The 23853-nt window shown below is 40.4% G+C and overlaps 2 protein-coding genes across 2 annotated transcripts in view; both read right to left on the bottom strand.

Annotated features, from left to right (window-relative positions):
* Positions 1-4141, bottom strand: part of LOC144658658 (protein MMS22-like) — a 46518-nt gene extending 42377 nt beyond the window's left edge. Inside the window, exons 1-4 of the mRNA XM_078519119.1 lie at positions 3926-4141; positions 3643-3754; positions 629-754; positions 68-117 (exon numbers count right to left, since the gene is read on the bottom strand). Of these exons, the coding sequence (XP_078375245.1) occupies positions 68-117; positions 629-754; positions 3643-3754; positions 3926-4094 (457 nt within the window). The 5' untranslated portion in view covers positions 4095-4141. The remainder of the gene's footprint in view (positions 1-67; positions 118-628; positions 755-3642; positions 3755-3925) is intronic.
* Positions 4142-9768: 5627 nt separating this feature from the next.
* Positions 9769-14245, bottom strand: LOC144658978 (heterogeneous nuclear ribonucleoprotein R-like). Its single transcript, XM_078519500.1, has 3 exons — positions 13697-14245; positions 12280-12816; positions 9769-11260 (listed from the first exon to the last, which is right to left on the bottom strand). The coding sequence occupies exons 1-3, from the start codon at positions 14144-14146 to the stop codon at positions 10376-10378; spliced, it is 1872 nt and encodes a 623-aa protein (XP_078375626.1). The 5' UTR covers positions 14147-14245; the 3' UTR covers positions 9769-10375.
* Positions 14246-23853: the final 9608 nt, after the last annotated feature.

A 23853-nucleotide genomic window follows, 5' to 3' on the forward strand; every position in this document is an offset into this window, starting at 1 on the left:
GGATTATAAATTAAAGATAATTTGCGGCCAAACATCCATTAAATGTTTTCACTAGTCAATAATTTACCAGTCAAAGTTGTAATGCTTCCATCATTTTCCAGTTTGAAAACTTGTTGCCTAAAAGATGCAAGAATAAGTAGTTCATTATCGTTATGCATCTTGCAAAAATTGAGATAACAATAATATTTATGTGGTTATAAATATCTGATAAACAAGCACAAGTGCCGTACTGAAGAAAAATGGTCCTAGAAAATGCAAGGCTTACATGTAGGTCTTCACAGAAAAGGTCAAGTCTGCAACTGAGCCTAGTGGCCGCTACCATTACTGAATGCATTCTTGAAATTTACTAGTAGATTCAAATTTCAAATAATCAATTCATTAATGTACTCTAGGAGGTACACTTCACCTGGCACGGCTGTACAGATGCATCAGATGAATTTTATGCTACATACCAGTAAGCATCGTTAGCGTAACCAAATGAAGACACCTATAGTAGTTTATTACAAATATTACTGGTAAGCCAGATCACTTGAAATTTTGGGCTTAACTTAATTGAATGACAAACATTACAAAGTTTAGCCCCTGCTGTGTTTTTTTTTCACAGTATTTTAACAGTATTTTAAGTTACCTGAGCATAAAGAATAATGTTTCCATCTGATGTGGAACGGCACTGCCAGTTACAAAGTTTGCTCCAAATAACTGAATAACCTGGTCACTGAAAATCTCTGGGTATGGATTTTCATGGTGCAGAATCCTTCAACAGCAAGAAAGGTTAAGGTGAATTAGATTGATCAGTTTGTGGAAATCAAGAGGCTCATAAGTGCCAATGCTTAACACCGGTTTCTGTGGCATGAAGTAAGTAGAAGTACTGCTTCCCTCCTGGATGAGATCGCAATCACCGTATTGCAGCCTTCTCCCCGCCAGAACAGCAATTTGTCAGGTTGCAACTGCACTAAGTTTTACGCCTTAAACCATGTTCTAATCATCGGAAAATATCACATTTTCCGAGCTTGGTTGGATCCCAGGGGGGTACTCCCAGGGTCGTAACGAGGTATATTTTTTCATTGCTGATCCCAAATTTTAGCTCTAAATTTTGATTCCTGATCCCCAAAATGTGGCAACATTTGATCCCTGATTCCATTCTGATCCCATCTGATTGGCCGATCCGGATCCCATGACTTGTGACCCGGGATCCCGGGTCCATGATCCCGATCCCCAGGCTGTGATCCCGATCCCAAGGCTGTGATCCCTGATCCCATATACCTGGTTACGACCCTGTACTCCGGCTTGTAAATGACAGGGATGATCGAAGGAATTTTTTGGGGTTTGAAATTTTCGATTCTGGGATTTTTTTGGGTTGTAAAATTTCGCAAGTATTTTTTTGGGGGTGACTTGATTTAAACAGGGGATTTTTTTTGGGTATTTAAAACGAACTAAAGTGCCTTGGCACGGCTTTGGCGTATTTTATAATATGGTATGATGAATAAACAAACACAATTGTCAATTTTTTTATGATTTTCTTTGTGTTATATTATTGCCCCTCCTGGCAATTTAGGGGTAATTTGACAAGAGATTTTTTGGGGGGTTATTTCTGGTCCAGGAAATTTTTTTGGGTAATGTCAGAAGAAGTAGGGATATTTTTGGATCCTGAGTTTTGCCTCCATTCGATCATCCCCGTCATTTACTAGCAGGAGTACCGCCCTGTGGGTTGGATAACAGTCCCCCAAGCTTTAAAATTTTTCATCTCCTTCTCAAAGACAAGATCCTTTGTGAAAGCAGAATCGCTTTTAAAAACAACACCTTGTCGAAATTTATTTCAAAATGGACAACATTATGCGCTTTAGCCCCTCAAAATGTTTCCACTTAGAATGTGCCACCCGCCTCTTTTTTTCCTACATTCTTTCTTTTTTTTCCTTGTTTTCGCTAAAAATTGTATTTAAAACATTCTGTTGTAAACAAACTTTGTACTTGTACTTATATGTAGTGAAATTGTGTAATTTTTCTGTGTATTATCAATATTGTATTTTTTGTACGTCTTTTTCAATGTTCAATATTGATAAGTCTAATTCTCTTCAATAAAAAAAACTTTGTCAGATTGCCCTAACAGCTTGCCGTAGCTAATAGACTCTTTGCACGACCTGGTCACATGGTATAAAATCTGCCATGCTGGGCTGCAAGTTACACAGTGGGACCAGGGGCGGATACAGGGGGGGTGGTGGATAGGGTGGATATCCACCCCCCATTTTTTGGTAAAAAAAAATTTGAAATGTCACTTTACTTGAAATAGAAAATAGAGAAAGAAAGAAAAATTAGCTCTCGCTCATGTCTGGTTGTTGTTACGCCACGTTTCGCCGTCTGCCGCCACTTAGGGTTAGGGCAGAAGTACATTATGTACTTCTGGTTAGGGTTAGCGTTAGCGTTAGGGTTTGGTTAAGGGTTAGGCCCTAATGGTCTGCCATCCACCCCTCCTTTTACAATCCTGGATCCGCCCCTGGGGACACCCAGAACAAAGCAACTCCCACCATTCAAGCTTGACTTTCCTTTCTTTTGGATGCCCCACAGCCCTAATTCTTCATCAGAGAAATGGAACCTCTCCTCGGCCACCTTTCAAATTAAAAATTTATATAAAAAACTGCATCAAATTTAACTTCCCCGTCCTGTTTTGACCCTGTTAGTAGTAAATTTTTGTTCCAATCTCCTTAATTATACATTATTACTCTCTAAAAAAATATTTGTTTAAATGCTACGTGGATACTATTTTCTATATGTATAAGAAAGGCTAGTGTTTGTAAGTTTTTTTTTCTTTAATTTCTAATAAGGTTAATCTAGATTGTAATGTAACTGTTGTTTGTATAGTATTGTTATTTTTTGTGTGCAAATAATATTTGTAAGTAGTGTAAGAATAATGCTGTTAATGTAATGTTTGTAAATGTGAGCAATCAATAAAAAAAAACTTTCAGCTCAGTGTGGCTGATTTTGTACCATGTGACTGGGTCGCGCAAGTGGCAAATTAGAATCCTGGCTGGACAGTGGTGCAGTAAGAGCAGTGTCCTGACCAGGGCTCCAAGCCAGGCTCAATCTCGAGTGCCACACTCTTTAAATCATGCACTAGCCTAATGGCTACTGTGTGATGGATTGAGAGGATTTAGGGCACCGCACCTCCAATCCCACAACAGCATGAATGAGAGCCAATTTTAAGAAGTCATCTTTATATTGCAAACATAGGATGACTGTATAAAATGCCAGTTCACGACTGGCCTCATTACCAAAGTGTCACAGTCAGTATATCAGGCTGCATTCTACGTAGGTTACGCTGAAGATCTTGGGCGTGGATTTCAAACTTGTGTGGCGTACGGGCGTATGATCATAGTCTGCACCTTTTTACTGGCGTACAGATGACTTATTTTAGGCATGAATGATAAAGGACCTTGGCATAGACCTATAAAACTTGGCCTATCTTCAGCGTGGCGTGTACACGGAATGCACCCTGGTCAGTTTAGCAGAATAATTCTGCTAAACTGTCATCAACACTTCAAAAAATATCACAAGACAATAGAGACATTCTGTAGCTTTAGTGTAAAGCAACCATGGGAATCTGGCAACTGTTATTTCAATATTGAGCTGATTGAACAAAGTACTCACGCGCTAAAGACTCCAGTCGCTAGGTAACCATTTTGGCACAGTGCCTCCTTAATTCTGCTGGGGGAAATGTGACCACTGCAGTTTAACTCAGCTGGTTTTCTTATCACTGAAGCTTGGAAAAGAGAAAAAAAAAAAAGAGTTTTCTAGTAACCCGTAAGCACTGAGTTATCCACAGGAAATCGAACCGGTGACAGTCGAATTTTGCTGTGTTAGATTTTGGATTTTAAACTTGAGTCAAGTCATATAAGATCATAACAAAACCCCCGGAGCGAAATTAACCTACCAGCTATTTGTGTTTGTGGCCGATCATCGCAGTCGATGGAAGTTCTTTGTCTTTTAGCTAATGGCTCCTCGCGGGCCTCACTTGAATCGCAGAATTCATCAAAATCTAGACTATCAGGCCATTCTGAGAGATCTTGTAAATCGTTCGCACTGTAGTCAAACGCCATCATGTATTTCTTTTCCTTCCCCGAGCGAACAAATTACCCGCCATTTTTGATAAATTTGAGTAGTGCCCAGTCCTCTTTACCGAGCCCCTTACTAGTCTCCAGGCCTACTAAAGTCAAAAGCCATGTGAAAATGGAATAACCAAAAATTTGAAATAAAAAATGAATGGGAATAAGAAAAAAGAGCACATACTGAAAGAATACGAAATTATGATCGTTAAAATGGCATTTTACGCTAGACCAGTAAAAGGAATGTTCCTACCATTTTGATGGAGGAAGAGTATGGTAAGTTGGGGTGCAACGAGAAAAGCGCCCTCGACTGGATAACCTTGAAGGTGTCCAGTCCGTTAGCACTTGCTTTGCCAGAATTTTCTCCTTACCAAACTGAAAAGGGAGTCCGGCCGGGTACTTAACCCAGTTAGTTTTGTCTTCTTCAGCATGGGGGCCCCGGGAGCCGTTTTCTGAATCGCGCGCAATAATTTTAACCACCAATACAGTGCCGTTGATACTATACCGACCCCCTTACCTGGGACTCGACACTTCTTTTGGGTCATTTTTATCGACTTTTTTGCTTGTTTACAAGCAAAATAGAAAGATATAGTGGGGAGTCTTTTCCCTCTCTTACCGCATTCTAGTTCACTCTCAAGGGACTGTTCGTCACTCAACAGCAGTGCGTCAATGTTGCAACACTTGCGATCTCGTAGAAAAAACGTGACTTGTCAAATTTACAAACGTTATATAACAATTTTAATTTTTTTTTTTGGGGGGGGGGGGGGGCGGGGGGCAAGATCGAATAGGGTCAATGGCAAGGACAGAAATGAAGAAGGAGTGTTTATTTTCCCTTACTCAACTGGTCGCGTCGGCGCATTGTTACTAGTAGGCGCCGCTCCCGAGCTTTTACTTTAAAAGTGGAAGTCGTTCCGCCAGAGTTACAAGCATACAAGCGTTTTATTTTATAAGTCAAGTATTCAGCAGGTCGTGTAAGCTTATTGGAAGGACGATTATGGATTTGGACAGGGTATACTGATTTGAGCCTGGCGTTTGGTCTATGACAGACCAGGCACGGAGATGGAATCTTGTCTGATTTCTGCTGGAATCTGATTGGCTGTTGGAAACCCTGACATAGGAATTAATTACAAAAGTATGATAAAGTTCTCACTAAATGAGTTGAAAGTGCCTTTAAAATAGTTAAAAGTTCCAAACGTTTCGGGCTTAGCCCTTCATCAGTGGAAAGTCAAGATTTCAGTTAAAACGCTGGCTTGCGCCATGAAAACAAATTTGAGTTCAAAGACGCGCGCGCGACAACCTAAAGATATCGAAAATCTGAATTAGACCATGTAGCTGACTGGTGCCCAGCTTGAAAATTAATTACACGGTCTTTCCTAAAGCTAAATCAGGGCTAATAATTAAAGAAAATTGCTTTCCATGCTTTTTTAACAGCTTTATATCCAAAGTTTTACCGAATGAAACAAAAAAAAAAATCATGAGAAGAGGTTTAGAATACCCGATTCCCTCTATAGCGCGCGACCTGGCAGGGTGTAAAATAGTCGGTAGTTGTAGTCTCATCAAACCGCGGGCGAGACTCAGCAGCGTGTATCGTTGCCATTAGTCTCGCCGCGCGGTTTGATAGAATACAAGACTACCGTGATTCCCATGCAGGCGCGCGCATATAATGAGCTGGCGAAGTCGGGTATTCTAAACCTCTTTCATGATTTTTTTGTTTGTTTCATTCTGAGTAAGGAGCTTTGAGATATGTATAAAAAAGCATGGAAAGCAATTTTCTTTAATTATTAGCCCTGATATTTAATAGCTTTTTTGGAAATGACCATGCTAGTGAATTTTAAGAAGCTGGGCACTTCAGTCAGAGCTAACCATGGGTATTGAGCATGGTTTGTAGTTTTGAAGAGGTTTGTTCGAATTTGGGACAGGGTCGTAAAATAGTCTGGTATAGCCTGTTCCAGGCTCTCGGGTTTTTTGAAAGTAGGGATTTTAATTTTGGTACTGCTCCCGCGCGTGTTAACCTAGAGTTTAAGGAAATCATGGTGTGGGTGCTGTTAACTGTCTCTTGTACCTTTTGTTTTACTTCACTGAAGATTGTAGCCTGCGAATACAGCCGCCTCTCTTCTAATCGGTGCGTAGAGAAGCGGCTGTATTCGCAGGCTATGGAAGGGGTATCGGGATGGTTTTGGGAGTGGGAGAGGGGGTTTTGATCACAGCATTACGAAAACAAAGGCTTCTTTAGCAGTGTTTGGTCAAAACCCCTTGAAAACGAGGCGACTGTTGCCAACAGTTTAGAACAGGCTTGGACAAAAAATTTGCACTCGTAATTTTTCTTTTCAAATTCTTTATTGACTGTGATGCAAAAACTACAAAGTAAAATATTCACTCAGGTGCTACTCACTCAAACACTTCAGGACTGATTTGACTGGCAAGACAACTAAGAGAGTTTCACGTGGATAATGTATTTTCCCGTGAAAAAAACTGGTGCAAGGAAACGTAGATCGATCATTTGTGGATAAACCTTTCGTTCTTTTACCGGCCACCAACGCAAGACGCATTTCCCTGCAGATAAAAAAGATCAGCAACGTTTAAACAATCAATCGCCCCCGCATAATAAATTCCCACCAATTTAATACACGAGTACTTCAAAGCTTGACTGGGACAAAGAAGCAAAACAAAGAAGTTGGGGGGGGGGGGGGGTGGGAAAGTGACAGAAGATGTCTGAACTTCCCGTTTTGTGCCTTTTCCCTTGCCTCTCCCCATTCATGAGTGGTTCCCGCCTCCATTATTAAACATTAAACGACACTGCATTTTTTCTTCTATTCATACCGGTTCCCGCCACCTTAGGAATCGCTCTTTACCCGCCTCTTCTAGACTTGCCACCCGCCCTCCCCCCTCCACGTCCCAGTTGACAAACAATTCTAAACACTTTTCTGTGGTCTCTAAAAAAATAATAATAATAAAAAAAGACAAAATTCTTGTGCAAAACAAATTTTTGCCCACATCCACAAACACCGCCCCAATAAAACTGAGAATCAAAACCAGTTTCCCCTTCTTTTCCACTTAGAACTTTTACAAAAATAATGTTAATAACGCGCAGCCTTTCAACGAGAGAAAGGTGTAAAATTAATGTTGCGTTTCTAAATCATCTTTGGTATATTTTCGGCAACACAGATCCAAAATGTAAATTTCAGTGTTGCAGCCAGTAATCTAGTCAAGATAGAAAAGGACTGTTGTAATTGGGTGTTGTAACATTTTTTTTTTCGTGATAACAGACTGCGATACTTCATGACGCCTACAGAAAACAGTTGCCTTACACGATACCGCGTAGAGGCAACGCAACATTGCTTTTCTACATTTCACAGTATTAGTGTTTAATGTTTGATGTCAACTTTCTGATAAACTCTTTCAAATTCACTATGAAGCTTGATTTGATCCATGCATAATGTGCCAGACTTAATCACAGGCAAGTTGTCTCGGGGGTGGGGTCTGTCCCCACCCCCAGAGAGAGCTTACTTCCAGCCAGTATTAGCTTCAGTTCAAAACAGAATGTAATGCACCAGTGCCTAATTGAACTTATCGAATAAGAAAAATTCATAAACATTCACAATTAAATTTGGCTTAATACTTGGGGCCAAGCCTTCTCAAAACGTCAGATATCAGTTAATCCAAGATTGGAGATAAACCTTCCTTATCAATAAACCAGGTTTTATTTTATTTTATTTTACTACACAAAATTGCACAATTTTAAGAAAGGAATAGGAACTTTTGATGGAATGGAATCAAGTCTGCATATGAAGCTGGGCAGTGATTTCATTAAACCAGCTTTTGAAAAATAAAAACATTGCAGGTAAGTTGACCTTGATGCGGGCATCATTCAGAACAAATTCTGCCTGCATTTGATGGGCTATATAGCCTGCGAATACAGCTTATTTTATCACACATGAACTTTGGATGAAAATTGTCAATTTCTAGCAAAAAAGCCCCCATATTATTCATTGGCCAGGTCATGCAACAATGAACTTCGAAAGGCTAATGTTGGGCACATAATGCCAAAAACCAGTAGTTTCATTAGGTGCCTATTCAATCCCAGCCAGCCACCTAGCCACACCTTAAAGAAATTTACCCTTGTCAAGAAAGCTGAGTGCTATGCACTGCTTCTTCTTGGCTTCTGAATACCAATTATTATCACAACCACAAGTCGGAGGCTTCAATAGCAATCAGGTGATAGCCACCCCCATTGGTTGCATGATGAGTATGGAAATCAAGACAAAAAGTCTCAGAAAGTTGCCTCAAGTTGGCAACCCATGCATAACTTGCAAAATGACTTAATAAAAGAAAGGTCCCATTTGAAAAGTAGATTTGTTTCCCTTCCTAAATCAAACTGAAAATAAAATCAAAAAGCCAAGTCTAAGAAATTTATCAAGTTGGCAACATGTGCAGAGCCCACAAAGTGGTTGAAATAAGGATTCAGTACTGAAGCAAGTTCCCACTGAAAAAAGTAAATGTTTCCCTTCCTTAATAAATTTCATGAAATCAGTTTTGAATTTAATAAGTAGACACTTAGCATGTTCTCTTTGAAATCCACAAATCTGATTGGTTCTCCCATTGTTTGACTCTCCAAGTTAAGACCATTGTCGCCATGGGACAAATTTTGGAGCGGCGACATTGGAACAAAGTCGCCAGCCTGCAAGCGACTAAAATTCCTGGCGACCAAACCTGAGCAGTCGGTGGGCCACTAAGGGAAAAAAATAAATTGGAGGGTTGTTGTTCTCAATTTGAAAACACTTATGTGCACCATTCTCTTGAAAGGGGATTCTAGCTTAAAAACACATAAAATTGAAAGTTTTGGACTGTGTACAGTCCATTAGATTGTCTACTCAAACCAATAAGGGTTGAAACGGCAAAGCATGTGGTCTAAAAATAGAATGCAAATGTTTATACACCCCAAAACTGTCATTTGGAAAATACGAGAAACATTCCCTCATTTTTTTGTAATTAGCGCGCCCCGCGATGGCGAAATCAGCATGCTCTGAGAGAAATAGTGAGAATTTAGGTGAAGTTTTCCTGTTTTCTTCTTGTGTCTTGTGTTTCTGGAACACTGGCTGTTTTATAAATTAAGCAACTTACCGCAAAACCAAAAATTATGTTGGTGTTTTAGGAAAATCATCTGCAATTCCGTTTTGTTTTGTTGAGTCTTGTCTGAGTCATGACGTCACTCGTGTGCTTCGCTATTAGATTACTTGCCCTCATTTTCTATGAATGATAGTCAACTAAGCTGTCTCTGGTTGAATGTCCACTCAGAAAACTTGGGTTTGGAATCTTAATACGATGACCTATTGTTTTTTAAAAATTTTGGGGGATTCCAACTAGTTTCCTAGAATATTTTCTGAAAAAATCTGCACTTTACAAATGAGAAAAAAAAAAACACACTGGCAACCATTAAAGGTTAAAACAAAAACATAGATAACTACAAAAAACAAAAAACAAAAAAAACAGGAGACTGATGTAATCTGGATACTTACCTCCACTGCACAGCAAAAGAATGCTTCATTTTTTTTCTTTTAATTTAGAGATTTTAGGTTTGTTGAAGTTATTTCAGGAGAGATAAATTTCTTGATTTTGGGTGAATTTTGAGGGAAATATTTTGCACACCGAGTAACTAGACACAAGTTCCAAGTTGGATTTTAGCCAGCTTTTTCCTGCTGGGCAAATTTGTTGAGTGTATTTTATTAGCAGTTTTAGTTCTCTGAGTTGATTTGATTCAACTGACTTTACAAGCCAAAATTGCTTGGGTCATCTTTTGATACCAAACCACAATAAAACGTATCATTGCCCAAATGACATGTTCCAACTTACATTAGTTAACGTTCCATTTAACTTAAAAACTAACTCCGATGAACTTTTCTGAGCTATAAAAAGCTGGAAAACATATTTAGTACAGCAAGTCCACATTGTCTAAAAGTATCTTAATTTGAAAGCAAAGGATGCCATCATAGTTGAACTAAAAGAACTTTAAAACTCCTCAAAGGCCTTCATGTCCAATCATGTAATCTTGAATATAAAATTGGCCTCGTGGATTGGTGCCACATTAATCAAATCATTTCAGTGTCTTCCAAACTAAATCCGCAACTAAACAAGTCAAAAGCATGCCAAATAACTTTTTACACGTTAATTCCAAATTTCGCTCATCTCAAAACTTAAAAACCAAAACAAAACAGAGAAAGGCCGTAGAATAAGTTGCCAAATTAAAATCAGCTGCAAGCCAAAATTTCTCTTCTTGATGTCTACCACTGCTGCCAATTACTGTCACTGTACCATTCTTGGTTGGATCCATGACTGCCATAGCCGCCACCATCATACAAAGGCTGCTGAGCTATTGGTTGGCTTCCCCAGCCACCTGACTGGTTTTGGCCCATAAACCTGCGTTTTGGCTCAGGGTACTCCACAGGAGCCTGCTGCGAGTCTGCACCATACTTCCTCTTTGCCGGGGCAACACCACCGCCTCTGGGTCCACCACGAGGTGGAGGGCCACCTCTTCCACTGCGGGGTGGGGGGCCACCACGTGGCCCTCCTCTTCCACCTCGATCACCACCTCTTCCTGGATAACCACCACCACGACCCCCTCGGCTCGGTACACCACGCCCACCACGGGGAGGACCACCATAACCACCACCACCTCCACCATAATAATCGTCATAGTAGTTGTCACCATAACCTCTGTCACCATAACCCCTGTCATCTCTAGGGCCATATCCTCCACCGTAACCTTCATAATGATGGTCACCATAGCCTTGGTCGTAACCGCCATATCCATATCGATCACCGCCACCATATCCACCACGCCCACGCCCAGGAGGACCACCCCGTGGCGGTCCACCTCGGGATCCCCGACCAGAATTCAAGGCACCATATCCAGACTGCCCACCACGTCTTTTCTCCTTGTTTGATGGCTGAGGCTTAGCCAAGGACACTTCAATCGCAAGACCATCAAGTTCAACACTGTTCAGTCCTTCCATAGCCTTGACAGCATCATCACGCTGAACAAAATGGATGAAGGCATAATCTTTGAGCTTCTTAACTCGTTCAATTGCACCATATTCTTTGAACTTTTCTTTTAACTGATCCTCTGAGACGTTCGGAGAAACATTCCTTACATAAAGGACTTTGACCTGCAAATGATAATGAACATGTGTGAAAACAAGGATACACAAGCTACTGTGATGGGGAGGGAGGAATGTCTCACTCAGTGATAACATAACATACCATACAGAAAACTTTATTTAAATTTGAATTTTGCTATAGCTATAGTGATTATGATGTAAGTAGGATGCTTTCACGGGGTTCGTACTCTTTTGAGCTTTTGAAATTCCATGACTTTTCAAAGTTTTCCATAACCTTAATTTGACCATTTTTCTTGGAAATTTTCACAAATTATCTTGATTTCGGGTACATTTTTATCGTTTTCCTCACAAATAATAACCTGCCTAATTTATTTTCTACAATCAATATCATTTTCCATGACTTTCCATGAATCATACTTAAATTCCATGACTTTCCAAGCCTGGAAAATGAAATTCTAAGATTTGATGACATTCAAGGTTTTCCATGACCCATACGAACCCTGTTTTACATGCATTTGTTAGACCAAGCAAGAACAAGAAAACAATTGTGCAGAAATGTCCAGAACCACCTAAGTACTTAATTAATTCGAGAATTTATGACATTGACTTGTGACATAAAATGGTATGTACTGAATCCTAAAAGAATGAAACAAAACGACCTAAATGAGCAAAACCACCTAAATGAAACCACCAAAACAATCAACACGGCTGAAACAAAACAAAATCACGGCAACAAGCAAGAGCCATCACCATTATTAAGAGCCACCAAAAACAGACTTACTCGAGCGATATTCAGGCTAACCAAGGTACAAGATGCACTCCGATTAGCCTCAATAACACACCAGGTAGCCTTAGTTGCACTCCAGGTAGCCTAAATAATGTTCAGGTTAGCCTGTTTACAGTTAGCTCCAAATCGTGGTAATGGCTTTTGCTTGTTTCAGTGATTTAATTTCATTTCGCTTGTTTCTGCCGTTATGTTTGTTTAGGCAGTTTTGTTTCAGTCTTTTCGCTTGTTTTAGTGGGTTTGTTTCGGGGTTTATTATAGGCCACATAAACAAAACATTTACCTTGGACATTACATCTGCATCAGGTTCCTCTTGAGGATCTGCCCAATCAACAGTCACTACGATATTACCCCAAACTTTAACCCTTCCACTAGCCAGCCTACGACGACCCAAAGATGCTGCCTGGTGACTTTCATACTCTAGGAAGGCAAAGCCCCTGTTCCTAGATTTGTTTTCTGCTGACAAGTACACAATCACATCAGTCAGTCCAGATGTAACTTGACTAAACTCTTCAAAGATCTCCTCTTTACTCTTCGTCTTAGGAATGGAGCCAACGAACAACCGGTTGTTAGCGACAGAAAGGCAAACGCCAAGCCTTCTTCCAGGTCTGATTTCTTTGTTGTCAAGCTTTTTCGTGGCATCTTGTGCCTCTTCTTTGGCTGAGTATGTGCAGAAGCCATAGCCTCGGTTTTGACCTGTCAGAGGGTCCACCATAAGTCGAAAGTCATAGATTCTTCCAGATTCCTCCAACACTGGTACAAGCTCATCTTCAAAACAATCCCTGGGAATCTTGCCAACAAAAACTTGGCAGCAAGATTTCTGTATAAAAATAAATACAGAGTTGGTTAAGATTAGTACTTAAAGTCTTTACTCCTGAGGAAGGATACTGTTCGCCGTCGAAACATGATCTACTGGTATTTGGATATAACCATGGCATGATTAGTCATCAAACGTTGAAGTTTAGCAGACCGTAACAGCAACTTTCCATAAACACTGAGAACGGACAAAACTTTACACTAGAATTGATTCACGTGAACCTGCAAATGCATATCGACACAGATCAGGATCAATTTTTCATAAGAAGTCTCTATATCCAATCCTTCCACCTTTTCAAAACCGGAATGTGTTGAACTTTCGTTGCGAAAGTTGCCATTACAGTCTACCAAACTTTAATGTTTGATGACGAATCATGTCACATTTATATCCAATTAGATCATGTTTTGGCGGCGAGTGTTCACGCTTAGATGCAAGGGACAGTACAGTATTATAGAGAAAGCAAAAAATGTTATATTGTTTTACTCAATTCTTTTGGCAGCAAAGAGCTTTTAAAAAACTAGAGTATCTTAACGTAAAATTGGCGATCTCCTTTTATCAAGTCGCCATCTCTGAAAGTCTATAAACTTATTTCTGGCAAAAGATTTTAGGGAACCATTCCAGGAAGCAGTGGTTGTATTTTTAATAAGCTTTTCATAGATTTGGCTTGATATTACAGAACTTTGAATTGGTTTACAGAAAAATTCAAAAAATTTGATGAGCTTCAAACATGGGATAAGCAATAAACTCACCGAAACTAAAGGTGTTTCACATACACGTGCTTGTAAGCGAAACTGAAGTAAAGAGCTTGGAGACTGGAACTTTCTGTATAATTTATACCAACATAATAAGCCTAGTCTACAAAAGTTAGGTCGAGCTAAAATACCTCGCTGCCTGTTCCTGGAGGAGGGCCTTCCCAGTTGGGTGGTGGGCCACCATATTTTCTCTGTCCTGTGGTGATATCTAGCGTGTAGCCAGTTCTGTCTAACAGAGCTTTTATTTTCGTTTCATCAGGACCACTCAATGCTTGGTCAGCGCCAGGTGCATGTCCTTGAGCCTTCTGTCGGTTTTTCTCGCGATATGTCTTCATCACTCCACAGAGAAAAGCGCTCTTGTTCTGCACGTGGGACAGATCGCTGCTGCCGAACTGATCCAAGACTTCCAGCGCGCCTTCTTCGTTGAATTCGCGCAAAGCGTCCAACGCTCTGTCGTCTAACTCGCTAGGAAGAAGGGAGCCGGTCACAAAGATCGCTCCAACGCTTTGAGCGACTTTGACGCTCAAGCCTTCGCTTACAAGTTTCTGCGCCTCTTCGGATAGTTCTTGCGTTGATTCCATGACAAGTTTGATCGTTTTACTTCACTTTAGACAGCCGAATGTACAACGCGAAACACCAGATCTGCAAGGGACGCCAACACAACGTGGTCTCCGAGTGTGAATAATCTTTGGGGTGGACCAAGAAAAACGTGCAGGTTCTTCAAATCGATATTTACTCGTAAGCAATCGTTCCTTCGTTGGTTCATTCGCTGGGAACTGGATTCAATATCCAAGTTCCAGTCAGTAATTCATTTCTCGATACTTTTACGTACAAGAAAGAGACGAATTTTGGCAAAAATTAGCAACAATGAAAAAAAGAAATTTTCCAATACAGCAGTTGACGTTTGTTAGAAAACACAGGACGGCCGCCACAGGAATTCGATGTTGTGCTCAACTCGAAACAAATCCCAGAGCACAAAATTATTCAAAACTTCGATATCGCTTTAATATTTTCTCAATTTTGCGTTTAAGTTAGACAACCTTAGAAGTTTTCAATGAGAATGAAATTCAGGGATTGTGTAGTGTACTGATCAATTGCCACCCTGAAAAATTTTGGAGAAAAGTCATCGACGAGTTTTGAAATAATCGCTTTTATGCTTTGCGAAAGTAGCCGTAAAAAATGCCCGGGGGAGGTACTCAAAAAAGTTTTGTACGGGGAGGCTCCGCCCGGAGATCCAACCCCTAACCCTTTTATATACCATTTTGATAGAAAAAGGTACCCCTTTTGTATACCTTTTATTGCAAAAAGGCACCCCTTTCATATACTTACACGACATCACATTTACCTAAAACGGGAAGTTTTCTTGTTATTTTTATGTAGCGCTTAATAAATTAAAACGATACAGCCAAAAGTTGCGTCTGCTCGAAATATATGATATAAAGGCCTTTTAAAATAACATTATGGCAGATTTCCCTACCCTTTCATATACCTAAACTTGTGAAATCCCTACCCTTTTATATACATGGAGCCTGAAAAAGGTACCCCTTTCGGGCGAAGCCTCCCCGTATAGGCCATTATAGGGAGTACCCCCCCCCCCGGGAAAAAATGATTCATATATGAGGGTGTTAATGGGGGTACCCAATTGTCAGTTAACTACCAATTTTTAGGACAATTGTCAGTTAACTACTATTTTTTTCGCCAATTGTCAGTTAACTTCTAATTTTAGTTATTTATTAACTTTCCTTTTTTTAAAGCGAAAATTATTGCGTCATAACCCGAATTTCCTTTACTTCAGCGCGTCAGTGATAAAAAAAATTATAGGCATGCACGCTTCTCACGCACGTGTATTAGCTGTTTTCATGGTTTCGATGTCACAAGGACATCTTTGCGAGACCTACCCCTTTTGACCCTTTTGTATAATATTAGGGAAGGTTCTTTGAATATTTTCTTGAGCAATGGTTGTTGTTCTATTAAATGCCAGTTTTTCACGAGTATTTGCTTTAAATTTGGACTGTGTTTGGTACTGCTGGTTGGTACTGCGTTATAAAAGGCACGATTTTTACGCTTGTTGTAAGTTTTGGTTGGAGGGCCTGCTTCCTGTTTTCAAAATCAACTTCCGCAAGGTTCTTTGGACTTGGCTTTCTGTGTAACCCTCTCTCGATTAGAAGTGATTGGAAGTGCTTGATTTTTTCCTCAAATATTGTTTTAGAGGAATTTGTTCTTAGCAGTCTTAAGGCCTCCCCTAGCTTTGATAAAACCTTTCTTAACTTCTGGTGGGTGACGCGAGGAGTAATAAGTGTACTGACATGTTTCAGTGGGCTTGTTATGGTGCGTATTTCAAGCACTGATTCGTATAATGCGACCGCCATTTTAGTGCACATGGCAGTTTCGTCCATTGTAGGTAACAACTTTATGTCAAATGCACCGAGTCCAAACGTTTCCGCTTATCGTTTGATTTCCATGAAATCGATCAAATGTTTTTAAGCTATGTCCATTGAATTGTACTTCGCCATGTCAGACGGTACGCGACCCCTGTGGCGTTCGAATGCCGATCCTTTGTCATCATCTCGATAAAAACTCAGAATAACTTTGACCAGGCCCCACTCGACGCCATCACGGAGGTGAAGGTCAACGCTCCCTCGTGCCTGGTATGACCCTGGTACCTTTCCCGTATAATATCAGTTAATATGACACCTGGTCAGGCAGCGGGACAGGTAAATGTCACGAAATAGCTTTGCTGTTAGGAAAAAACTTTGTTGCTTTTGTTAACAACAACAATCACATTCAGTATAATTAATAGAATGTCACTTAACTGTTAACTTTTCATTTATCAGTTAACTACTACTTTTTTGGCCAAATATCAGTTAACTACTATTTTTTGGTCAATTGTCAGTTAACTGTTAACCCCATTAGCACCCTCATATATTTCATATTTTTCGAAATCGCGCAAGTCGACCTACTTCTTACGGTTTGGATATCGGTTATGGGACATTTGTAAAAGGAATGAGGGCTAAAGCCTCTCAGTAAACATAAAAAAAGAAGCAAATTTCTTTCTATGAAATCTTATCTTTATTTTACGCTAACTTATACCATCTAATCGATCTAAAAAAAAATTCCAAGTTATTTTAAAATTCCTCTTGTAGATTTCGATGAAACTCCGCAGAGCTGAAGGCAAACACCCAAGGTATACGTAGCGTGGAGCATCCTGAGAGAAAATGCGGTTACGGGCTAAAATTCGATTCAGAGCAAAAACCTTTGTGACGTCATTGTCACGTGATATTCATTCCAATCTCCCAAAAATTTATATCATATTGCAGTTCAGTCTATGTGTAATCCATGTGATATAGTGGATATATCATTGACATTAATCCCTTTAAGTATGAGGGTTTCAAAGTTGATAGGTATCGCTAGAAAAAAACTGGGTCGAGCCAAAACGTCCAACTTCATTTGAGTCGAACCTAATGCAAATGAGCAAAAACAATAGGTTTTGCTCATTTGCATTAGGTTCGACTCATGTGAAGTTCGACGTTTTTGCCCGGGCCTAACAGTATCCAAACCGTGCATATTCCAAATATTAATAGAGGATAAATCCATTCGCAGTTCAACTTGGAAGCAACCCGGCCAGATCAAGACCAATTTTCCGTAATCTCAAGCCCACGCAGAGGCGTGGTTGGCTTATGGTTAGTGGGCTTTTCGCTGGACCAAGCTAACCGGCTTCGAGCCCTTTGGCCATACGGGATCATTACGTTGTATCCTACAGCAAGACACAACTCAGTACCCCTGGGGGGGGGGGGGGTACTTCCTATAATGGCCTCTACGGGGAGGCTCCGCCCGAAAGGGGTACCTTTTTCAGGCTCCAGGTATATAAAAGGGTAGGGATTTCACAAGTTCAGGTATGTACTCGGCTGTACACCCCTAGGAAAACTATGCACAAGCCAGTTTCAAGCAAATTAAATAGTGGGAGGTGACAAGGGAGGGGGGGGGGGGCAACCTCGTCCTCAGGGCATTCCTAGTCGTTTGGTGCTACTGATTCTGGAGGTCGGCCACTAGGCTCGAAAACATATTCGTCACGCTTAGCGATCGCCTCGCAAGCTTTATTCATCTCGTGACTCGATCGTTTCTCTCTCTCTCGCGTTACGTCCCAAACTAACAACTCACTGGCAAGTTAGTCGTGATGATACTGCAATACACACAATAAATTACAAGACAACAGTACTTGATTCAATTCTTTTATTGATCAAAAAGAAATGTCGTTTTCTAAATTTATCACACTAAAGTAAAGAATGATCAACTCACAGCAGTGCAACGGCTCCATTCAATTCCTGCGACAACTCTCACTTGACAAGATATAGCCCAAATCATTCTCTCTCCATGAATGTGAAAAACAGTTGTTTTCACAACCGACGTCTCTCTCTTGTTTAGAAGAGGAAAGATCATATTCAGTGGTGTCCACAAAGTAGTCTCTAACCTTGCTATGGCAAGAGGCGATTCTCTTTTTAGGGGGGCGGGAGTTAGGGTAGGGGCACATGCGTACCCCGAGCTCAAGGCAGAAAAAGTATCGAGTGATCGGCCGCTATCGGATCTTTGTAGTTGTACTGCTACGTCGTCATACGCTCGCAGGTGAAAGAGCGCCAAAAACTGCATTAGTGAGAAATTTACTTACAGGAGAAAACACAATCATTCTCTGTAAATAGAAAACTACTTACCTTTTCACTGATTTTATAGCAAACAAACAAAATAGTAAAGTAATGAACTGCACTAGCAAAACGTGACAAGAAAAGAACGTGAGAGAAACTTAGAAAACACGAGCTTTGTCTGATGAGGGAAAGATTAATAAGAGAACAATGATGATGATGATGATGATGATGATGATGATGATAATGATGATGATGATGATGAAAATGTTAAAACGGTAGTAGAAGCAATTATTCCCATTGCTGCAGAAAACACTTTCGATCCCAATCTGCAAAAAAAGAAGAAACAAGATTAAATGATTGAGATAAATGAAATGAAGACACCTCCAAAAATTGGCGCCCAACTAAAATCGTTTATTTCACATAAAAATTAGTGTTTTATTTTACGTTTATGCGAGCTTGGCCTGTCCGAAAGGCAACTTTTTAAAGTGATTTACCGCGTATAAAACCAACCTAGCAACGAAAGCAAAGCGCCGTATTACAAATGGTTTTTGGCCTATCCTCGCTGTGTAAACCGGTAAAACTCGCTACAGACGTAAAAAAAGCAAAAACAACAACAACAACAACCACAACCACAAAAAGTCCAAGAAAACAAAACCCTTGAAACAATGTACAGCAGGAAACCAGAAGCTCGAAACCAAAGAGAAAAACCACAGGTTGTTGCACCGAAGCAAAACCGGATTTCTCTTTCAATTCGTATCGCAAATGTTACACGTTGCGACTGTTTACACCACGACCGCCGTGACAAGTGAACGATTGGACCGTTGCCCGAATTTTTGAGTTCAGTTCGACTCTCAAAAGACTGGTTTTCACTAGCGACGCAAGCACAAGCATAGCAGTTCTTATTTACCGTGAAAATGGCCTCGACGAAAGCATAAGCACAAGCGCAAGGGCAATTTTTTCCTTTTCTCGTGCTTGCGCTTGCGTTCGCGTTTATGCCGTTTGTAAACAAAACACCGCACAAGCACAAGGAAATTTACGAAGTCTGGTCGTGTCTGCCCAGTTAAAACACTCGTTTCTGAACATCTTATGAACACTTACTACTTATGCTTGCGCTTATGTTTGCGTCGTCTGGGATTATTTGGGACGAAAAACTAATGGCTTCAATTGACAAATTCTAACTGATATCATTGGTGAAAGCACGGGGCGAGGAAGTACACCACCGAGCAGAATACCAGTTGTACAGTTGAAAGCCGCAGGTCATCTCGGGGGGGGGGGGGGTGCACCCCCTGAACCCTCCCCCTGGATCCGCCCATGCTGATGTCACGATTCAAGTCTGAATACCTATACACGGTACTGTTTACTCCGCTGTGGAAGGCGTTTCTAACTTAAGTCTGTTGATGAAGCTCTAGCGTGGTCATTTGTATTCAAATGACCACGGGGGGGGGTGCATCCCCTGAACCCCCCCCCCCTGGATCCGCCCATGCTGGTGTCACGATTCAAGTCTGAATACCTATACACGGTACTGTTTACTCCGCTGTGGAAGGCGTTTCTAACTTAAGTCTGTTGATGAAGCTCTAGCGTGGTCATTTGTATTCAAATGACCACGGGGGGGAGGGTGCATCCCCTGAACCCCCCCTGGATCCGCCCATGCTGGTGTCACGATTCAAGTCTGAATACCTATACACGGTACTGTTTACTCCGCTGTGCAAGGCGTTTCTAACTTAAGTCTGTTGATGAAGCTCTGGCGTGGTCATTTGTATTCAAATGAAAGCTATTAATTATACTGTACTTTCATGTGGTTCTGTTCCACTTCACAAGGTTTTCTCGCCCAATTATTTGGAAGGCCATTCAAATAACATTTTTGGTTACAATCAACCACTCTCTGGTGTATCTTAACTTTCACCGGCGTTTCTGTCAGTAATTCGATAGAAACTGGAAAAAAATGTTTCCTATTTCTTTTAGAAAACACTAAGAGGGAAAAAGGAAAATCGCTCATTTCTTTCGATCAAAAACATGTCAATTCCCATTGCTCATACGATCTTCACGTCTACGGGTCGCCCTAGTTCTGGATTTTCTTACAGTCAGTACAGTGAAGACGAAGTATTCAACATGATACGAGCATGGGACAAAGAAAAAATTCTGAGTCCCCGACGGGAATCGAACCCATGGCCTCCCAGATACCGGTTGGGCGCTCTAACCAACTGAGCTACGAGAGACTCGTTGTGAGCTGGGCCATTTTTCAGTACAGTGTTTGATGATATAAATTATATTCATCACTTTCGGCGTCAATAAATACTATTACAGCTACAGTAGAACCCCGATAACTCGAACTCTGAAGGGAAACGAAAAACAGTTCGAGTTAGCAGGGTTTCGAGTTATCGGGGTCGATTGAATATTTAATTTTTCAAGTTAAAAATTAATTATTTACTGATTTTCGGCACTTCAACATAAAGTACAGTGTAAATTAAACTTATCTCGTCAGAAACTCTTACACGATCATAAATTCTTATGATAAGAGTGGGAAATGGCTGTCAAATATGTGATCTTTTCGTTGCCCTAATCAATGGGCATCCGTGGCGAGCTGCAAGAACCGGAATTCGAGTTATCGGGGTAAATTTGACCCAAATTTGGATCAAGGGAAATGAAATTTAGTTCGAGTTAGCGGGGTTTTCGAGTTAACCGAGTAAAAATGACTGTAAAGTGGGGTTAAATCCAAGGGAAATGGAGGATTCTTCGAGTTAGCGGGGTTGTTCGAGTTATCAGAGTTCGAGTTACCGGGGTTCTACTGTAGTTGCAGTGTTTAAAGGAATTTGAAACTATGTGAGAGTTTAAGGTATCTAATGTATACATATTGAAACAGTATGATATTTTAAAAAAGTTTGTTTTCTAATTCGTTTTCGTGATCTAAACTTCTCTCTCGGTAGTTCATGTGCATAAAGTCATTCGTGAACAAAAAGCGCAGAAAGTTGTAGTTTTTCCGCGGTTGATATTCTTGCGTATAATGCCCTCTTATTGTTCAAATATGGGTCCAATATCCGTTTTTCACGAAACCTTATTCTCTTTCCTTTTAATTCATTTTCTTTTTTAACTGTTTTTTAATTCCTCACTTGCGTTTTACAGCCTGGATGTTTGTTTGCCTAGTTCCTGTACGACTTTTTCCCCAGGCCTTCACGGTATTACTGACATCACTACTCGTTTCGGTGACGTATCCGGGACGAACGGCCGGGGAAAGCCTCACTTTTTCGCTCGGACCACGTGACCCGAAACGAGTTGACCGCGACGAAAATAGAGGCCTAGGAACTAGACAAGATGTTAGTAATTTTTTTGTTTCTACTCAGCTCGTTAAGTTTTCTTTATTTTTAGTGCCCGTGTTATTTTATTCACTGTTTTATTTATTGGTTGTTGTTATTGTTATTTTCTGGGGGTCAACTGCTATTGCCCCACGTTATGAAATTTGCTGTATCTGCCGATAAAACAAAGCATTAATTCATTCTCAGTACCACTGAGTTGATCACACACAGGTGCATTTTTCAGGCAATATTAGAAGTTTGACAAAAACTGTCGGTCAGACACAACGGAAAATTGGCTTCCATCCATGGTTCATACAGACTACCTTATTCCTACTAACTTTCGCTCGTACTTAATTTTGCGAAAATTCAAGAGCCGAATTTCGCGAGTATTAATTTTCGCGACTGCAAGAAAAATTTGAGAAAAAGTGTATTAAAATTCGCGATTTTGTCAGTGTTTTGTGGATAAGTCGTCAAATACTAAAGAACTGCTGGAAATATACAAAAGTCTGGCCGAATGTAACTACAAGGAGCCTTCAAACGGGAGACTTTGGTGACTGTACTTAAGAGGTTTTGGCCGATTTACAAGCTCGAAACAGCAATCAAAGGAAGAGTGCTATTCAAAAACAAGACGGAAATCAAAAAGATGAATTTTTCAACAATGACACGAGCATGGGACAAAGAAAAATTCTGAGTCCCCGACGGGAATCGAACCCATGGCCTCCCAGATACCGGTTGGGCGCTCTAACCAACTGAACTACGAGACTCGTGATGAGCTGGGCCATTTACTAGGTTGATATATGACACACGTCCTGCATACGGCTAGGATCAGCAATGTCGAAATCATCAAGTGTGTTGTAAATAATAAAGATGAATTTTTTAACAATGACAAATAAACAATGTAAATAATAAAGATGGTAAATTTACCATCTTTATTATTTACAACACACTTGATGATTTCGACATTGCTGATCCTAGCAGTATGCAGGACGCGTGTCACATATCAACCTAGTAAATGGCCCAGCTCACCACGAGTCCCTCGTAGCTCAGTTGGTTAGAGCGCCCAACCGGTATCTGGGAGGCTATGGGTTCGATTCCCGTCGGGGACTCAGAATTTATCTTTGTCCCATGCTCGTGTCATTGTTGTAAAATTCCTCTTTATTATTTATCACCGAGCTTAAAATTTACCATCTTTATTATTTACAAGACGGAAATATATTTTCAAAGGAAGATAGTTGCAGTTCCAAACATTTCATATGTTTGCTGTTTTGATTTATATGGTATTAATTTTCGCGTGTTCAAATTTCGCGCAATGTTTTTTTCGCGCAGATTAAATTTCGAGATTATTTTGAAATCGCGAAAATTAGTGCTCGCGAAAATTAGTAAGATAAGGTATGTATAACAAGGACTTTTCAAGGGAAATATACCAATATTCAAGGAATTCGTTTCCTCATAATCAGAGAAATCCGATATCCACAAAAGCGACTTTCTGTGCCAGAAAATGTTTTGGTTTTTATTAAGTCCATTGCTACACCCGTCATCTTTCAACTGCAAAATATTGCGGGGTTTTTCCTCTCCTTAGCCGCAAGCAGTCAAGGACTTCTCAATTAAACACGAGGACTTTTCGTTAAAAATCAAGATTTTTTAGGTGAAAACCTTTTTTTTTAATTTGAGGACTTTTCAACACCTATATGAGCCATGTTAACAGAAAAGAATTTTTTAAAAAGAAAAACCTCTGTTAGGTCATTGTGGCAAAATTTGGAGTGCACAGGGTGCTCCTTTAGGAATAACCAGTTTGTCAGCATTCTAACTTTCAAGTCTGCAGGTCAAACCAGGAGATGTGACCACTGAAATGAAAGCTGTTACACTGTATCGTGCCTTATGATTTTTATTGTGCCATTTCTTTTCAATATTTATTATTTCGGTCTTTTTGTTTCAATTATAAGCTTGGTACTCTTGGGAGTTAAAGGGTGAACTACAGTTGTATACAGACATTTTCAAATGGGTGTGCCTTGTGAATGCAGGGGCGTTATAAATGTGTGCATATGCAAGGGTGGAGTATGATGGGGGGTGTGAACCCAGAGCTTAAATGTGATGGGTGTGTGCACACATGGGTACAGGGGTGGGTGTGATGGGTTTGAGTACACATTGGGAGGGGTGTAAAGGCTTTGTGGACATAAGGGGGGCGGGGTGGATGTGATGTTTATGTCCTTTCTGGAGTGTTGTTGTTGTTTTTTTTGACATTTGGCCAGCACTTTACTCTTGGTTTCAATAGCATTAGGCAGCTAGAACTAGAACAGCCTTCCTTTTTAACTCTGAATGTCCATTTTTCAACGTTCCATTCAGATTTCCCATCACTGTAGA

This window comes from Oculina patagonica, chromosome 6 (assembly GCF_052425735.1).
Source record: "Oculina patagonica isolate OP01 chromosome 6, crgOcupat, whole genome shotgun sequence".
NCBI classification, from domain to species: domain Eukaryota; kingdom Metazoa; phylum Cnidaria; class Anthozoa; order Scleractinia; family Oculinidae; genus Oculina; species Oculina patagonica.